This window comes from Chiroxiphia lanceolata, chromosome 16 (genome assembly GCF_009829145.1).
Source record: "Chiroxiphia lanceolata isolate bChiLan1 chromosome 16, bChiLan1.pri, whole genome shotgun sequence".
Classification (NCBI taxonomy): domain Eukaryota; kingdom Metazoa; phylum Chordata; class Aves; order Passeriformes; family Pipridae; genus Chiroxiphia; species Chiroxiphia lanceolata.
Genome location: NC_045652.1, coordinates 10,810,547 through 10,829,609, shown reverse-complemented (window position 1 = coordinate 10,829,609; position 19,063 = coordinate 10,810,547). Strand labels below are relative to the sequence as shown.

At 43.0% G+C, this 19,063-nt stretch overlaps 1 protein-coding gene across 2 annotated transcripts in view; it reads left to right on the top strand.

Annotated features, from left to right (window-relative positions):
- Positions 1–17,557, top strand: part of PRKAR1B (protein kinase cAMP-dependent type I regulatory subunit beta) — a 93,824-nt gene extending 76,267 nt beyond the window's left edge. For both annotated transcript variants that reach the window (XM_032704123.1, XM_032704125.1), the window contains exons 10-11: positions 14,582–14,663; positions 15,090–17,557. In XM_032704123.1, the coding sequence (XP_032560014.1) occupies positions 14,582–14,663; positions 15,090–15,262 (255 nt within the window). In that variant the 3' untranslated portion in view covers positions 15,263–17,557. The remainder of the gene's footprint in view (positions 1–14,581; positions 14,664–15,089) is intronic.
- Positions 17,558–19,063: the final 1,506 nt, after the last annotated feature.

Genomic DNA, 19,063 nt, shown 5'->3' with positions numbered 1-19,063 from the left:
AGAGAGAATTAGAATTGTTCAGCCTGGAGCAGAGAAGCTTTGGGATGACCAAATTGCAGCCTTCCAGTACCAGAAGGGGCCTACAAGAAAAATGGAGAGGGACTATTTACAAGGACCTGGAGTGACAGGGCAAGGGGGAATGGCTTCACACTGAAATAGAGTAGGTTTAGATTAGAGATTAGGAAGAAATTCTTCCCTGTGAGTGTGGTGAACCCCTGGAACAAGTTGCTCAGAGAAGCTGTGGCTGCCCCATTCCTGGAAGTGTTGAATGTCAGGTTGGATGGGGCTCTGAGCAACCTGGTCTAGTGGAAGGTGTCCCTGCTTGTGGCAGGGGGTTGGAACTAAATGATCTTTAAGGTCACTTCCAACCCAAACCATGCTATGATTTTATGATTTATTATAAACCACGATCATTCTTGGCATGCCTTGGAAAATCAGTTATCAATTTATAAAGCTTTGGTGCACCAGCATCCCAGATACTGGCTCCAAGTGGAATCTTGTGCCTCCTATCATAAAAGCTTCTCTAAGACACCCAGGACTCACATATGGATTTAAAGTTGTTAGTTCAGTTTTGTATGAACTTCATAAATTAGGCATTCATCTCTGGTTAGCCTGCCATGCCACCTTCCTCTGTGACATCCCTTTACGAACCAACCTGTAAGTACCTTGGTCCTGCAAAAGGACACAGCCTATGAATGAATTGGCACCTTCAGGATTTGCAGACTGAAGAGGAACCATTAAACCCTTTTGAAAGGAAGACTTATGACCCTGGTGATGACCAGAACAGCAATTCCTGCTTTAAACCAGGAATATCATCCTGGTTAGTATGGACAAGAATATTTAATCTCACCCTCTGTCAAGCAAACACATTCACCTTTTCTCTGTATTTCTTCCTCTTCTTCTTTCTTCCTTTTTTTTTTCACGGCTTTCTGTCCACCCTCTTATCCCCAGTGTTGCAGGGGTTATTTGGGGTGCAGGTTATTTGGGGTGCAGGCTGTATGCATGGGAATGCTACAGTGCTCCTTGGACAGCAAGGCTGCAGCAGGAGCTCAGCCAAATTATTAGAATAACAGAAAATGTGCACAGGGAAGAATCACAGGAAACCAGATATTTTCAAGTTCACTGCTCACAAAGTTGTTTACGATTCATTTTTTTAAAAAAAGTCTAATGAAAGAAGAATTACCCTGAGATTCCAGGACAGCTATGGTTCTTCTGACATCCTAAATCTTCACAGGCACCGGTAAAATGTTTGCTTGCAGTAGGTTGGGCGCTTTTCCATTTAAATCTGTCTCAAGCAGCCTTCAACAAGATTTAGTTTTAATATTTAAAGGCTGTGATTTTTTCCAGAGATAGAATTATTGTGATGTTTATACCATATTCCTTAATTTGAAGATAGGATCAGAAGCGAATGTCTGCTTACAAAAGCAAAGCAACGACTTCTGTGAGATTGATTTACTTGACATTGGTAATTAAAAAAAAGAAAAAAATAAGCAGCCCTGCAGTTTCTGTATATTCAGATATTTCCAGGTCTCACTTTCCCACTATGGTTTTCACACAACAAGCTCGGGCTTTCCCAGACCAGACAGATGTGGAATGTATCTGCTGGATTCCAAGGTCATGGAATTATCCCATATGAGATTCCTGGCACAGAGGTGAAAAACTTTAAGCACCGTGAAACAATTGTTGCCATAAAGAATTATATTTTGGCAAGAGTAAATCATAACAGATGTACGGTTTCTAACAAATAAATTTGCAGTTGTGTCGTGCACTGCCACACTGTGTACCCAGCAGCGGGGAGGATTTATTCATCTGACTTCAGATAACGCAAATATTTTTAGCCAGCATTTTAAAGTGGTAGATGCAAAGGCATGTGAGCTTTGTGGAGTTAAAAGTCCCAGTAAATGAAATGCCAGTTGAATGGGAGCTGATTTTATTCCCGACTTGAGCTTTGCCACTGACTCCAGCTCGAACAGTAGTTCAAACTAGTGTAGTAGTGCTCTGAAACTGGAAAGAAGAGAGGGTTTTGCTGTTGTCTAGGTTACTGGGGAAGGTAGTGACAATAGTATTAAAAATAGCGGTTATGATCGTGTACCACTCTCTCCAGTTCAGCTTCCAACTTGGCTGGGTGGCACAGTACCTCGAAGTCTGTAGCACAGCTGCCAAAAATGCAGGGACCTGCAGCCGTGAAGTGCCCTGCTGGGTTCTGCAGCTCCCAGCCCTGCCCGTGTCAGATCACTCGGATCACTTGTCATGACCCAGCACCGCACACGGCACACGGGCACTGTCACGGGACTCCACCGGCTGCGCTCAGGGAGCCTTTTAATCTCAGCTGCACTCTGAGAGCTTGCTGAACTGCTGCCATATGGCCCTAATGCTCATAAAGTTTGACATGGTTTAAGAAAAATGTGTGCGCAGACACAAACGTGTGCAGGTGTAGGAGGAGAGAACAGCAGAAGGTTTCTAAGAGGGCCACACTGCACCCGAAGAGCACAGCTTGTAACTGCCCTTTAAATGTGCTCTCTGCAGCCTGTCATCTCCTCCGAGGACAGGTTGGTTTAAGTGGTGCAGAAAGCATAGGAATAAAACTGCATGAGAAGTAAAACATTTCCAATTAATAGCCGGTCGAGCTGCCCAGCAATAGCATGCAGCAAGCCTAAAAATAAAAGGCCTAAAAATAGAAGATAATTCACAGGAGACAATTCAAGGAGAAATGGACCCATGGTATCAAGTAGTTTGGCATTAGATTTTTTGTTTTAACTTTAAAAACTAGCATATTTAATTGCAGATTAGTGGTAAGTTACAGGGGGTTGTTGCACCCTCCTCTGTAATTCCTTTGTCAAAAGCACTTCAAAAAAGCTGAGGATTTGTGGTTTTGATTATTATCCTGCTGGTTAGAGAGGAGGCAGGGTCGGGGCATCTGATTTTAAGTCTCACCTGTCCAGTTTGTGGGCAGAACATTACCTTCCCTGTTTCCCCATCGGTGGTTGTAATGCTAATGACACTTCATAAAGGTGAGCAAAAACTTAATGGGAAAAGGCAAAAATATCTGCCACTGGTGAAACCAGGCAATGGGAATAGAAAAACTGGCAAATAATTGTAAAAAAAAAAAATCATTGATAGTGCAGAAGTCCTTTCAGAATTAATGCATAGAGCTGCCTCACTGACAGAAATAAATCAAATTAATTGATAATGATTATTAGTGCAGCAGTATCCTTGGCTGATCACATTGGAAACTGCCCAGTAATCCTTGGGGGGGCTGTTCCTTTCATGCTGCTGTTGACATTTCAAGTCAGGGCCACAAACTGCCTCTGGTCTGGGCAGGATCTGCAGGGAGTTCTTGCCCAGAGTGTACTTGAGATACTGTCCTTAGGTGAAATCAGTGTTTCCAGCCCCGCTGACACTCTTGGCACGCTGTGGGGCGTCTCTGCACAGATGCAGTTCAAAGCCTTGTTTGGTGGAACAGTGTTTGTAAACTCTTCCTACCATGGAAACGTGCACCAGCAGCGGAAGGGCCGTGGTCGGCCTCGGAAGGGCACCCCATCCTGCAAGGAATTGGGCCCTTCTGTAGGAAAAGTCGACTTGAGCCTTAAATTGCACAACAAGCATCTGAAGATTTATGATTTTAAAAGCTCCTCAAGAGGGAAAAGAAAAAAAAAAAAAAGAAAAATAATAGCCCAATTGTTTCCTGCCCTAAATTGTTGCTCTTTGACATTCTAACCTAAGAGAGACCCCTTTGGCACCTACCCCTGCGACAGGCAGGAGAACTACAAAGTAAACTTCTTCCGTGGGGATAATGAAGTCACTGCCTTAGGCACACTCTGCTATCACACCTGATAATCTCTTTAAAACACAGTGCGATTAATTATTAATTAGGAAGATGAATGTTGTCTAGAAAAGGAGTTTCAAAGGCTGCAATCAGAACTGCTTAGTGTTACTAGGATTTTGTTGATACCGAAAATGTTTGTCAAAGGCAGTCTGCAGCGACTCCTAATGTACCCAATAAACAAAATATACCGAATAAACAGAGCCAGCAGGCACCAGGGCTCTGTACTCTGCTTATTTTTAACTGCAGACATTGTTTCCCACAGAGCTCTTACAGGAAAGGGACGTTCGATTTTCTTGATATCACACAGTTGTGCTGGAGCAACAGCACTTCCATTGGCCCTGCTACAAAGTTCCTCTGTGTTCAGGATCCATGTTTTAGTGGCCAGCTGACGTCAAAGATGGAAAGTTAGGTGTGTGATTGGGTCCCATCCTCGCTAGAGATGGAGGTGAAGTATTTTGCTGAGTCAAAGGGACAAAAATGTTGGCTTAGTCCAGATCTTGTTCAACTCAGTTTAATTTTGACTTCCATGGGCGGTGGATCAGGCTGCACATCCATGCAGTATCATGAGACAGTGGTGTTTCATAGGAATCAACCATCTGCTCCCGTTCTTCTTCCCACCAGCCATGGAAGACCCGTCAGTGACTGCAGCTTTTGGCCTTTCCTTCCAACCCTTTCTCCAGACTCACTAATAACCACTGCAGTGCAGTTGCCTGTGGTGAACTCTGCAAAATCTGAAACCTCAGAAGTGATGGACAATGGAGCATTTCCTTCACGATTTCGTGAAACTTCAGATTAGCCAGTATTTCTAGTCTATTTTAGAACTTTGCAGATTTTGTTCCTCGTTTGTGGCAGAAACCAGGACAACTGTATGTAAATTCTGAGAGTTGCTATGAACCCAGAGAGTGGAGACTAATATATAATAGTTTAAAAATGTACGGTTAAAAAAATACCATCAAACCCAGTCATGACTCAATCTTGAGTCCACAACCAGAATTAAGTCCTCTTGCTTCATCCTTCTCCAAGACCATTAAGATCAGAGAGCTTTTATAGTAGGAAAATAAAGTATTTTGAAAAAGAGGTCTGATGGGAAGCAAAACAGTGTAAAAGCAACGTATGCAGCCAGTAGTTTGTGATGGAAAAGAATTTTCACCTGGATTGGCCCATCTGTGTAGTATGAGATAAATATGAGTTAGACACCTTGAAGGTCTGGGCCTCTATGATTTTGCTCATGGAAGGTCTCAGGCAGAGAAGCAGTGTTAGCCTTATGGCCAGCATCCCATCACTAACAGACTAACCTTCTTCCTTTAGGTTAAATTTTGCCACCCAAAAATGATGGGTGTTATTTTCTACTGCAGGTTATGTGGAAGTCACTTGCATTTTGTATTGCTGACAGAAATTTGTTGATTTCTCCGCTTGTTTTTGTAGAAAAGTCTTTCATAAATCAAAGGTTGGCAAACAATAAAAATCCAAGATTATTTACTGGCTAAAGGAATTTTTTCAGTGTCTTTGGCTACACAGTTCAAAGGATTTGTCTTCTTTTGGAAAGTAGCCCTAGAACTGCTGATCCTTAGCTCTAACATAAAAGCTGTCCCAGGAATGATGCTATCAGCAGTCCCTGAGGGCTGAAAGGGCAGCTGAGGAGTGATGTGCTGGTGGTCTTCCAGGACGCTGGGAATGAGGACATTGCTTATGTCAGCATCATGAGGTACACACAGGACTTGCTGTGATGCTCTGTGTCTTTGGGAGATTGGTAAATTTAGGTCTTGAAGCAAAACCCCAGGGAGGATGCAGTGTAGCCATAATATTCCCAAAGGCTTAGGAGTAGTTTTCCCAACCTCTCTTCTGCACATGCTATACCCAGCACAACAAAAAAAGTGTATGAATGTTTCCCCAGTTCACTTTTGACATGACAACTTGTGTAGGAGTCTTCAGTCTCATTCAGCTGTAATTTAAAACATCTGATTTGTAAACCCATAAAATTGAAGTTTATGCTGGAATGACAGACACGCCCTGGCCTCTTATCCCACCACTATAGGATATGTGGAAATCTGGGAGATGGTTTGGTGTGTGGAGAAGTAAAACTCAAAATTAGTAATTGGCAGTTTCATTCTTAATATATGCATGCTCCGTTTGAATGTGCGTAGAAATCAGTGTGCAAGATTTTCTCTGTGTTCAAAACAGCCTGAACTTCTTACTGAGCTGTTTTGGGGAATGGTTGGTACTCTTTAGTCCTGTCCAGTAATGTCTTCCTACCAGGGAAGTCTACAAAAGCACTGGAGGTCCCCAGGTAATGAAACACCTCTCCATGGGAGCAAGGAGAGCAGCACATGCTGTTTACCCCTCAAGGTTTTCAAAAGGTTCTCAATATCCCTGTAAGCTCCTTTGTCATTGAACACTGAGCTCACAAGCCCTGATTCAAAGCATTTAGTCAACGTGAGCAATTTAATGGCCCGAGGCACATTAAATCTGAACTGAAATTAAAGGCACATGCTGTGTCAGGAGCTGGGAACTCTGTCCCAAGGAGAGCTTCTCTGTCTTCAAGCAAAACCACTGCAATATAAACAAGACCTGAAATATAGTGGTGCCCAACCTGGTGCAAGAGAAATGGAGAATTTCCTAATCCCTGCTGAAGTTCATCCTTTTCTCTGGATCATGTTAAAGCTGTCGCTTAGTGGAATGGCTTTTGTCCCTCCTCTGCCTAGATACCATTGAGATGGCTGCAGATTTGCTGCAAGAATATATCCCTTAGGGTTCCTTCATTAGCTGTGCAGTGGGGATTTTCTGGAGCATGTAAGACCCTTCCCAGCGTGCTTCAGGATGAGGCAACTTCGAGTTTATGAGGTTTTGTTCTTCTGGACTTCAGAATTTGGTCCTTTGAAAACACAAGATTCACCAACTGAAAGGACTTAGAGAGAGCTTTCCATGGGGGACTTTGCTGACCTCTGCGATAAACTCTCTTCTCTCCTTCCCCCAGTTTGCTCCAAGTTTTATTTCTTGCTCAGAAGCTGCTGCCCTTGCTGGCCACAGCTGCTCTCCCAGCCCTGGTCACAGCATTAGTTATGAGACTTTAATGACAATGTCTGTCTCAGCCTTTTGCTTGGTCTGGTTACTTCAGCATCTACAGAATGTTTTCACAAAGAAGCAGATGGTGGTAGGAGTAATTGGGCCGTAAAACAACATTAACAGCTAAAAACGATTTTCACCAGAAAGGATTTTGTGGGCAGGGTGAGGGAGGTTCAGCACTGTTTTCATGTTTTCTCTCCCATACATTCACCCCTGCCCTGGCTGTAGGTGGTAGCTCTCCGTGCTTCTGCTTCCAGGGGATGAGCCCTGTCAGGTCAGTCACAAATATGAACAGTTGATGAATAACCCATTATAAAGTCACTTTTATGTTGACTCAGTGGACGTTTCCTGGCTTCAGAGAGAGTCAAGATAATGGCTAGCTTTGTAGAAAGAAAGAATTTCTAAAATGCAACATTTTTTTTCCTTTGTGACTTTTATTGCTTTGTACGCTGACATGTCTGAGGGAGGAAAACAGGGCCTTGTTGCCAATAATGCTTGGCACAGACGGTCTCTAAAATCTGGCACCAGGATGAATATTAATTCAGTTGTTTTCCCACAGAAGCTACTGATTAGTCAAGGCCAAGTATCACTGAGATGATTCATTAAAACCAACATCTGAGCCCACCTTTACTGAGTAGATCTGCTTCTTGTCACCCCTGCAACAGGTGACTGAATTTGTAATTAAAGTGGCAACTAAAATCCCAGAATGGAGTAAAGATAAAAATGCCAAGGAACCCCAAAGGCTGTGGTGCAACTGCTTCCCAGCTTTCTGGGCATGGAGCCAGGACAACTAGCCAAGGAGGATCACACCCCAGGCAAGGGGTTCCTCCCATGGCTCAGAGCTGGTATCCTTATCCCTCTGTCCCCATCCCCTTGCTCCCAGGCTTCCCAGTCCCAGTTGGCAGCTGGTAGTATGAAGAAGCATGGGACTACCAGGACATGGAGGCTGTGGTGTCCCTCCATCTTATGATGGGGGATGATGATGATGATGATGATGATGATGTCATAAGTTCCCCAGCACATGGATATGACTCTATTGGACACCTGTGTGATCTTGCCTGATTTTAGCTCTGCTGCTGTGGCTCAAGGGCAACATTTTTAAGTCAAAATACTATAAAACTTAAAGTTTCCCTTCTGAAAAGCCTTTCAACAGAAAAGGCTTAGCAAAAAATGCCAGTTTTTGTGCAAACCCCACTTTATTTCATCCAAGTATTGCAGGGGTCTCCGTGCATGAAGCAAATTGCAATTGGTGCAGTGTATTCTGCTTTTTTTGGTTTTTCACTATATTTACTGGTCTCTCCCTGCCTGAATCTTGACTTCTTCCATCTAATAATAACATTTCTTTTACTGCAGGGGGAATGCAGAGGTACAGCACAGGTTTAGTGCAGATTGTATCAAATAAACACTGAAGGGGAAGATTGTCTGAAGTACTGCAATAGGAGGACTAAAAAAACGATTGAAAAGGTCTTCCCATGTCAGACATCTATGATTTTAAATACTGAACCATCAAGACAAAGGCATTTCCTGGTGATTAATGATGGGCTGGGTGTAGTCATGTCTGGGCCTTAACCCTGGCCTCCCATATATCCCTAGGAAATGCCCTGCGGCTGCTGTTTTAAGCTACACTTGGCTTATGATTGATTGTCTTTTTTAAAAGTACCTTAATGTTTGTGGCTATTTTGGTGACTGCTCTAGACAGCTTTGTTCCTCTCTCTCGGGCCTGGGTGTTATTCCTAAACTAATATAAATGTGTCTAAATAGCAAAGGGCTGGAAGCTTAGTCACACAGAGGGCAGTCTGCTGCAGGTGTGATACAGCTGGTACACACAGCAAACTGTGCCATCACTCTGATGTGTGGGACCCCTGCCAGCTGGGCAGTGACAGGTGCTTTCCGTCTCTGCCAGATTTTGGTGTGCTTTATTGTTGTTGAGAATCAGGGTCAATAAGATTATGATGCATTAGTTAATATTGACAATACAATGATCATCATTGACATTGATGCTCTGGTTGTTGCACTGCGAAGGTGCTTTTGGCAGCACTGCTCTCTAAAGGAGATTGGGTGGGTATCAGGGTGCCTTTAGAGCTTGTCTGACCTTGCATTATTAATCCTAACCATATTCCCAAGGTGCTGGCCCTCTGAAAATCCCCTGAAATCAGTGCAACTCCAAATTCACTGAGTCACAACCACATTTAAAAAGCTGAATGTGTAAAATGTCACATGTTTTTTCTCAAAAGCTCTTAGTAGCTCATTAGCTTGGCCATTGCCTTGCACTGTAATTGTAGTGAGCCCTAATGGATGCAGGAAAGAACCCACTTGCTGGAGATAAGCAAAGCAAACAGCCACCACTTTTTCATTCAGTGCAAACCCAGGGCTGTTAATCCAGCCTGTGCCCACCCATGGCAACAGGCTCATCCTGAACCATAGTCATGAGAGGAAAGTTTGCCAGACTGGACCAAAGTTGTTTGAGATTTCACATCAGACAACAGAACTGATTTAAATTATTGTTTTTTAAATGATGGGTGAAACAGGTCTCCCAGATTCACCAGGCAATCACTATTTCACAGAATCATGGAATAGTTTGGTTGAAAGGGGCCTTAAAGGCCATCTAGTTCCAACTCCCAGGAATTTCTAGGAATTTTATGTCATTGGGAGCTGTAGCTTTTGACTCTCCTTTATTTAAGGTAATGATTTGGAGATGCTCTATGAATGATTTATCGCATGCATTAACCTGTAAGCAGGCAGATATGTTTAAATAAGGAGCAACTTACTATGGTTGTAGCTATTATAGTGAAAGAACATGGCCCTGACAGTGTTTGTAGATAGAGGAATGGTGGATTTTTTTAACCATATCTGGAGAAACAGGTAACCTGAAGAAAGGCATATATGCCCAAAAGCTCTTCTCCATTTCCTAGCCCTGCTTGTTGGTCTAATAAAACATATTACTTCCACAAACCTTGTCTTGCCTGCAATTTAATAAAATACTGCCAGAATCATACTGTGTGACAGATCTTTTAATTCATTTCAGAGCTGTAGCTCCCATCCAGTCCCTCTGCTTCACCGTGCAAGCAGGGGCGTTTTGTTCCACTGCACAGCCCCTTCCTTCGCCTTTTGTAGTAACTTTGCAGAGATTTAATAGTGACATATAATGAGGGTTTATGTGACTGTGGAGTGAGGGGAAACTTATCTTTTGAATGTGAGAATTATGGAGTGTGCAGATTAACAAAGTGAGAAAGAGCAAAGGTATGTTCGTGGCTGCGATCGATGGAGTTAATGGCAAACGCAGATGGATCAGCCTGACCTTTCCATCTCTGATTCCATAGACTGCACTGCTCTTTGTAGTGGGTGCTGAAGAGAAAAATAAAATGGGCTAGAAAAACTTTCTAAGCTCAAAACTAGGATAAAAATGTAACATTTTGAGGCCATGGGGGAAAAATTGTCTTCGGTGCTTTTTTTACAGTAAAAAAAAAAACAAAAACAAAAGTATGAAATAAAAATGGAAATAGAAGAGGTAACTTTCTGCTTATGAAAATTGGAATTATTTTCTTATAATTTTAATAATTATTCCTTTTTAATAATTATCTTTTATCACAGATGGAGCCTCACCAGATTTTTTACTGATTGTTATGTCTCTAAAATGGTGGTTAGACAAGCAAAACCAAAAGATCAACATGACTGACTTTTATACCAAAAAGTTTCTAAAAGAGCACTGGGTTTCCCATCCTACCCCCTGGCCCTGGCCCTGATGAAGCCCATCCTGCACAGCCTGTCCCACTCAGGGGTAACACAAGCTACCACATTTTGCCTTGTGCTGCCTGGGAGTGATCCCATCTGATCCACTGATCTGGAATAGAGGAAAAAAATACAGTATTTCAGTTTTTAGCATCATGAATCATACTTGTCTTTTGTAGCCAACTGCTGGCTATAGGATTCCTACTTAAATATAAAAACAGGGCTCCTGAAGCAATTAGTGCTTGTAAGTACCTGCAGGATAAGGCCTGGGAATCTCAGTGTTGATCCAGATGGGCTGCTGTCTTTGTACTGTAGGATGTCTCACTCATTTGCAGGGTCCGAAAGTTTAGAAGTGAAACATCTATCAAAATCTCATTACTTTGGAGAGGATGGGAGCTCATGGATTATAAACCTTAATTTATTTTTTATATCTTAAATTGTGGTGCCATATCTGAGCCATAAATTTTTACAAACCAAACTGCTGATGCATTTGAAGGAGTCGAATAAACACTCCCAGCCCTGCCCCAGGACAGTGACAGAGGGAGCAGGCAGGTGTGTGGGGTGAGGGTGGCAGAGAGGTGGTGATGGCACATTGCTTTGGGAACTCCTACTCTTGTTGTTTTTGCAATAAGATGCCCATATTTACTTGGGGGAGAGGAGAGGAGGTTAATGATATCAGTTCCTGGGAATGCAGGCACTCCCCAGTGACTGAAAGGGAATATTCCTGGATCCCCCAAAGCCCATAATTTCACTCCCAAGTGTCTGCTAGCAGAAAGACATGCCTGTCTGCCTTCAGTTTAATATCATCACAAAGGCCTGATTTATTACATGGTGTCAAACTTCTCGACAGTCTTTGAGCCCGTGCACTGTAGAGTTTGCTTGGTGATACAGGAGGCTGAAGTGGCTATGAGTGTACAAGGCAGTTTTTTAAATTGGGCAGCACTAAACAGCCTGATCCTGCAAATCTAAGATTGTGCAGTTTGTTTCAGGGATTGATCTTGCCAAGTTTTGTGTGGCGTTTAAGGAGAAATCTTTCCCAGTGAGACCAAATGCATTTGGGAGAGAGAGTGATAAGCCCCTGAATCCTTGCTAGATAATGCCCATGCCTCCCAGGACAGAGCTCAGAGGATTTATTCAGTCCTATAATTTCTAGGAGGTGGGATTTGCTAAAGCATAAGAAGGATAGAAAGCTCAAAAACTTCACCAGAAAGATCTGACAAGTAAAATAAAATGAAATACAGCCATGAATCTGTGATGAGGGCAAGGGTAGGGGTCAATACTGAATTCATACAGGAATAAAGGATTGTTCCTGTAGCATTTTATTCTGTATTATATTTTATTCCACATTATTTCATTCCTGTACTGGTTTTGCCCCAGTTGCACTGTTTGTCTAGAGTTGGACTCTTCCTCTAACACAGTCAGAGCAGCGTTGATTCCAGAGATAAGACCCACACAGTGAAGGTGATACAGACAGACAATTATAAATACATCTTCTTTGTTTCACGGGGTGGACAGTCTTCCCGTGAAGGTCACTCCAACAATGCTCCAGGATGTACTTGTGGAGCTGGTGACTGGTGCAGCGAGAGGCCAAGCAGTGTAATCAGAGCTGACATCTGGGTGCTCGCTGTCAGGGTTTCAGGAAACTTGTTTTTGCTCCATGATAGACCTGTTCTCACTGGGCAACGGGAAGAGCCTATGTGACTGTTAAAACAAGAGTGGAAAAATATGTATCTGGAATATGCATTGCTTTATCCTGCCAAGCCAAGTGTTTATTGTGGAGGCCAGACACATCTGTCCTTCTCCAACAGATATCATGGTGTTTCTTGGATTAAAAAGGCCGACTGTAGTGGAACAGTGGAAGAAATTGCTTCAGAAGACTGACTTACTGGAGTCTTATATCATATGGACCTTGTCAGAAAAATATTAGCCACAATAAAAGCTGACACTCGGGGAGATGAAAGCAATATTGCTTGATATTGTGATTACCTTTATGGCAACATGCTCAAGGTGAGCAGTGGGGAATTGAGGCCTTTCTTCGTTTGACCTGGGCGGTCAGTGTGATTGCTTCGGGGACTTTTTCTTGGTTTATGTAATAAAACATCTGTAATAAAAGATTTAAAAAAAAAAACCAGTTTTGGGAAAGAGAGTGGAGACAAGGATTGCAGACAGCTATTTGGGTCAAGGGGTTAGGTTTTTGCCAGGCTCCAGATGGGGATGGAGAGGACAACAAGGGCTGGAAGCGATTCTGAAGCTGAATCCATGTACTCTGCACAGGCAATGAGAACAGCATCAGTTTAGTGAGCTGCACCTGATCCGAAGTTTGGCAAGAGAGAGGTCGATACACACATTATTCCCTGTGTGGGGTATTTCTGAGGATGCTGCTTGTGAATGTGTGTCTATTCTGAAGGCTGCAGTGAGTGTGAGTAACAGCGCTCATCACACGTCTTTGCATTTTCATGCCCTTGCAGATTTACTGGAAGATCTTGGGAAACAGCAGCTTTGCTGGAACAGTTTAGTTATAGCAAGGACAAGGAATTTTTGCTGAAAACTTGACAGAAGAAACACGATTTACCTCCTCATTCATATAGCACATGAGTTAACCTAGAGTGGCCCAGCAATTTGTAAAGTCTGTGGGCTCAAAAATAACCCTGTTATGAAATAGGACATGATGCAATACAGGAGTGTTAGAGCAACTTAGTTGTGCTTGTTCTGAAGGAAGCAAGTTATGATCATTTGCTACATAATAGTGGATATCCTGCAGCTTTGGGTTATTCCTGGGCCCCCTAGGTCCTAGAAAAGCAAAAGGCAGACCTGAAGCAGCCCTGACAATGTGTGGGATTACTATAGGTTGTATTTAAACACAGTGAAAAAGTGAAGGGCTGGTTCTGCAGGGTGCTGAGCACCTTTAGCTGCATTGAAGCCAAGGTGATTTGGGATGTCTCTCAATCTGCCACCATACCTGGAGGTGCACAAGTGTCTTTTGGTGGAAGGAGGCTGCAGAATATTTGCAGCCAGTGAATGTGCACTGAGTACTCTGCACTGGAGGAGGCTTATATTTTTCAGTTACAATCAAAATATGTTAACATTTTGCCTTTCCCTATGCTTTTGGTTCGGACTCAGAAGACTCAGAAGACTCATATGTTACTGTAATTTTTTTTTTCCAGAAAAGCAGATACCTTCTCTGCTCTTCTACAAAAGCTTTATGCCACAATAATTTAAGATTTCCTCCAGGTCAGAATATTTCTGCATGTAAAACCTCTTTGAAGGTTTAAACAGACTGTAACTGAGTTTTGACATGTATTAGCACGTGTCAGGTACAGCAGTTATTAAGGGTAGTGGAGACAAGACACATTCCATCTCTCCAGTGACTGACTCACAGGTGTCCAGATCACTACAGGCCACAAGCGGGCAAAGCCACTAAAAAAATAATTTAAAAATCACCCTTTGTTGCAACAAGCATTAAAAACTCCTTTTACCATTCATTTCAGCAATAGATCAGGTGAGGAATAAACTCTAGTTGCTGTCTTACAAAATCATGTCCCAGAATTGTGACTGGGAAAATTGCCTTTTCGTTCCTTTTGATGTAAATCTTCTCTCTTGCAAGGTTCTGCATACACCCAGAATGTATTTTTAAATTATCTCAAAGTGTACATTTGCACAGCGTGATGTGCTTTAGTTGAATAGGAGTTCCTGGGTTCTGTCCTGTTCCTCTTCTCTCTATTAGCTGAATATGTCTGCATCCAAACAATTCTCAACAGAGAAATCGTTTGCTCTGCTGATGGATTTTTTTAAAACTCTTTAATTTCTTTCATTCTTATATCAGGGATTGACTGAAATTGTCATCTCTCCCACAGCAGAACTAAAGGAGTGTGACATGCAAAAGGAAATACCCAGGAGTGGATGCTTTTCAAAGCAGAACAGGTTTGAGCAAAGCCAGCTGACCCTCTGCACTTCTCTTCCCAGGGCACAGCTTCCGTCCTGCAGCGCAGGTCTGACAACGAGGAGTACGTGGAAGTTGGAAGACTTGGTCCATCAGATTATTTCGGTAAGAAAACTCAGCTAAGCATGGTTCAGAAAGACAGGCATGTCTGGATCAAGTAGTTATTGTCTTAATTAGTGTTCCACTCTCACATGCAAAGGGTTATGTGCAGGTCAGCCGCTGCTTTCAGCGATAGTGAGAGATTTCAGGGAGGCTGAATCCATTCCTTGGTTTACACCAGTGAGGCTGGCAGGAGACAGATCCAGAATCAGCAAAACAGTCTGAAAGCATTTGTTTTCAAAGGCATTTTACACGCATGCATTATGCATGTGTAATGCATTTGTACTGTCAACAGAATTATGTAAAGTGTCTATCAAGAGATATATAAAGGGAGATGTTCTACAAGCGAAGCAACCGGGTGGTGGCTGGAATATGCACCCTCCAAAAAAAGAGGCCCAGGGCGTGTGACAGCGTGTTTGTCCCCGTTTCCAGGTGAGATAGCACTGCTGCTGAACCGGCCCCGGGCTGCCACCGTGGTGGCACGTGGACCCCTGAAGTGTGTGAAGCTGGACCGGCCCCGCTTCGAACGAGTGCTCGGCCCTTGCTCCGAAATCCTCAAGAGAAACATTCAGAGATACAACAGTTTCATTTCGCTCACCGTCTAAATGATTCCTCTGGAAAGCTGCCTTTGTGTGACCTTGTGCACTTAAATTTGCTCTGTGCAGCTCCATAGCTTTACGAAGAAAAAAAAAAAAAAGAAGTGTGCATTTTATGTGTATTTTTTCTGTTTGTGTCACATATTGGATGTCAGTTCAAATCTCATGTATGATGGAAGTGGGAAGATAACTGTTTGGACAAGACTAGCTTTGGGGAAGATTGGGGCTCTTTTGGGCTCTTGGCTTGCAGACAAGATTTTTACCTGTTTTTGGATCATATAGCTCAAAACCGTGGTTTTAACTATTTAAAATACATATGAATTTCTGTTTTCCTTATTATCTTTAAAGTTGGTCTTATCCACCTTCTGTCAAGCTCCTTTGATCAAGTGATGTGAAAGGTGTCCCTGCCCATGGCAGGGAGTTGGAACTAGCAGGTGTTTCAAGTCCCTTCCAACCCAAACCAGTCTGTGACTCTGTGGTATCTTTCTGTCACTTCAAAAAGACTTTCACTGGTTATGGACTGGAGGGTTCTGAAACCCCATGGGGTAATTGGCAATTTAAGGGGAAGGTTGGAGTAAGGTTTTGATCATTCCAGCAAGCCAAGGAAAAGTAGAGCTTTTGAGTGATTTTGTTTGTGTCTAAGATATAGGGGCCATTTTCCTCTGTGTCACAAACTCTTTTGGGTCTGCTTTGTAGGATATGCTAAGGCAAACAGCCTGCTCCAGTCTTCTGGGTGAAGAGGTCAAGGGACAATGTTTTCTAAGAATTCAAATGGGGCCTTTAAGACCTGTTATTTGTCCTCAGCTATTTTTAAATGAGAGTTTGCATTAGAGCCCTTGCAAGTTCAATGGGAACTTCTCTGCTGAATTAAGTGGGCTTTGAAACTCAGCAGAGTGTCCTCAGCCACTTCTCTGAACATCAGGGACAAATACAGCAGCCTCTTTTTAATAAGATCCATTTAATTAAATTCAAATGCCTTTCTTGTAGTATATGACTAAATTTTAGAATTTTTTAAGATTTTCTGAAAGCCAAATAAGTGCTTCAAAATGCTGCCTCTTTTCCAAAAGACAGGCATTGTGAAACAAAGAGCAGCAGGATCCTCAAACCCAGGTCCCTCCAGGGTCCCACAGCCTCACTGGCAGTCGTTGCTGCCCTGCCTAGACATGGGGCTCCTCCTGAACAGAGCTTTTTGCAGATCCCTCGAGGGTGGGAATCTGCCCAGCCCTTAAGGATGGGATCATCGGGATTACGCTTTGCGAAGCTTTTCCTTTGCAGGTAAACTTGTTGCCAGCAGCAGCAAAACTCTGCATCTCAGCCACCCTAAACAGCACTGCCTGCTCTTCAGCTGGGGCAAAACTCCATTTCTTCTTCACAATAACATTCTTCTGAGTAAATACAAACTTTCTGTACCTTTGATATGCCAAAGGTTATGCGGTGAAATACAGCAGCAATCTCCCTTTTGAAACTAGAGGTGTAGGTGAACTTGGCTAAATGTCTAAAATTACTCCTTCTGGCACACAATGTGCTTTCTTCTTTGGAATTAACAAATACTAACTTGGCACTTTCCTGTTGACTCCCACCAAGGGCCCAATATTCCAGTAGCTGCCTGCAGTGGTTCTCACAGAGCTAAAAGCTTCTCAGCTTCATGCTCCTCTCATCACTTAAAAGGTGCTTAAGTTATTTCAGCATAATTTCAGTGGTCCCTTTAGTGTATATCCGTTGCTGCTATTTATTTTGATTATGTTGTGCTTCTTGCACGTGTTATTAAATATGACCATTTGCAGTTTCCAGCCTTGCAGTTTTTATCACATACATTTACATAGGCAGACCCCCATCCTATAGAGAGAGATCAATGTATATGCATTTGGTTATTTGCTGCACTGTTTTTGTATTCTCTTGTGCAATTTTTAAAAGAAATATTTTTTAAAGGTTACCAGCCACTCAAGTATGTTCTTTTACCTATTGCATTTCTGTTGTGTTGGTAAAAAAAATTGTGAGTGTTTCACATAATATGCAAGACACGTGTCTTGTCAAACACCAAGTATTAGCCTCACTGTTTAGAAGTTACTCGAGCACACAGACACACTGCAGATTCTTTGCTTTAAACCTTCACAGCTCATGGAAAATAAGTTTGAATAATGGCTCTGTTATAAGCAATCTCAAGAGAAGTGTAACCATTTAACACCAGGATTCCTGTGCTTTAAGTGGAACAAAATGATGTTCAGTGATGTTTTAAAGATAATTGTAATATTTGCGGTGGATGATGGGACAGGATTGCAGTATGAATAAAATTCTTCTACGTTATATGTAGCCATTGTGGGTTTATTACTAATGGAAGTCTGTGTGAGTAGATATGTTCTAGTTAAAATCTGCATATCATCAAAAGTTTGAACTCTACTGAAAATAATCAGATGCAAAGGGACAAAAAATAGACCAAGATTCCCAGTGCTATATATAGTAATGGAAACCAAACTGGTTTGTAGAGGATTAGCATGAAGAAAAAAATTTCTTCTGTTTAAATGTAACCATATATGTCTACATAAAGAAAGAGGGGTTCGAGATGTCTCTTGGACCTTCCTGTTGTTTTTCAGGTGCCAGATTTGAAACCCTCAGGACTGCTGCTGAGTCTGTTGTATGGCCAGTAGAGAAACCTGGGGGAAAACAGGCTCTTTCCTTCCCAAACACCAGTGCTGCTCCTTTTTCCCAGCATCACAGGCAAAGCCCTGACTGAACCAGGGATCTTTCCCAATCATTCCTCTCAACTTCTGGCCACACATGGATTTTTAGAAGTGCATCTGCCCTGGGACTGAAGCACAACCCCATTTTTGGCACCGGAGATGTACTGTGCTGCTGCCATGGCTTGTGTTCCTGCCGTGGGCTCGCCAAGAACCACACTGAGAACAAACTTCTCAGAGAAGGCAGAGCCTCCGAAAGAACCACCTGTACCTCATGCCTCAGGGTAAAGGCATGGGTTGAAGGAACAGCACGGCTTCTGGGTGAGGAAGAGGTGTTCGATGTGTTGGTGGTGCCACCCTACCTGCCAGAGCTCTGGGTGGCCACATCAGTACATCTGTTGTGGTCCAAGCTTGGCTCCAGACCTGGAGCTGTCACCCCAGAGCAGCAGGCAGGGTCAGTGGCCTCACTCCATGCAGTTTCTCTGCAGTGGCCCCTGCACAGGAATCTTGGGTGGCTCCCGGCATCCAAGGGCTGTCCAGCTTTCCATTTTTGGAATGTGTTATTTTTCCCCCCTTTGCTATGATTCAGGAGGGAAGGACTGGTCTTTCCAGAGAATTACTCACATTATGTAGTAATCAAAAGTGACCACTCTCTCTGAGGTCCTTCCAGAAGGACATTACCAGCCCACGCTCCCCAGAAAAGAGCATCTCACCACTCCTCATTGTCATTCTTTTTTCGGTTGGTTTTAATTGTGTCGCAGCCATTTCAGGACTCCTGAGACAAAAGAAAAGACTTTTTTTTTTTTAATAGAAACTAATTGCACCTCAGGTTTTTACAAGGCCCGTGTGGCTGACCAGGCTTTGGTGTGTGTATCACGTTACTGTCGGCTCGCTCAGGCATTCCCACTGCTTCTTGGCACTGGGAGCCTAAATTCGTGGAGTCACATGAACTCCATGAATTCCTGATCATCAAGCAAGCACAGCCTGACACCATGTTACCTGCTCAGGTGTTGGTGGGAAACAAGACCTGTTGGAGAACCAAGTAACCCCAGTGCACACCAGTTGGGCTGTTGCCTGCTGGGTTGTGGTTCTTTGGAAGTGGAGTCACCACTCGAAGGATGACATTTCTTCCACT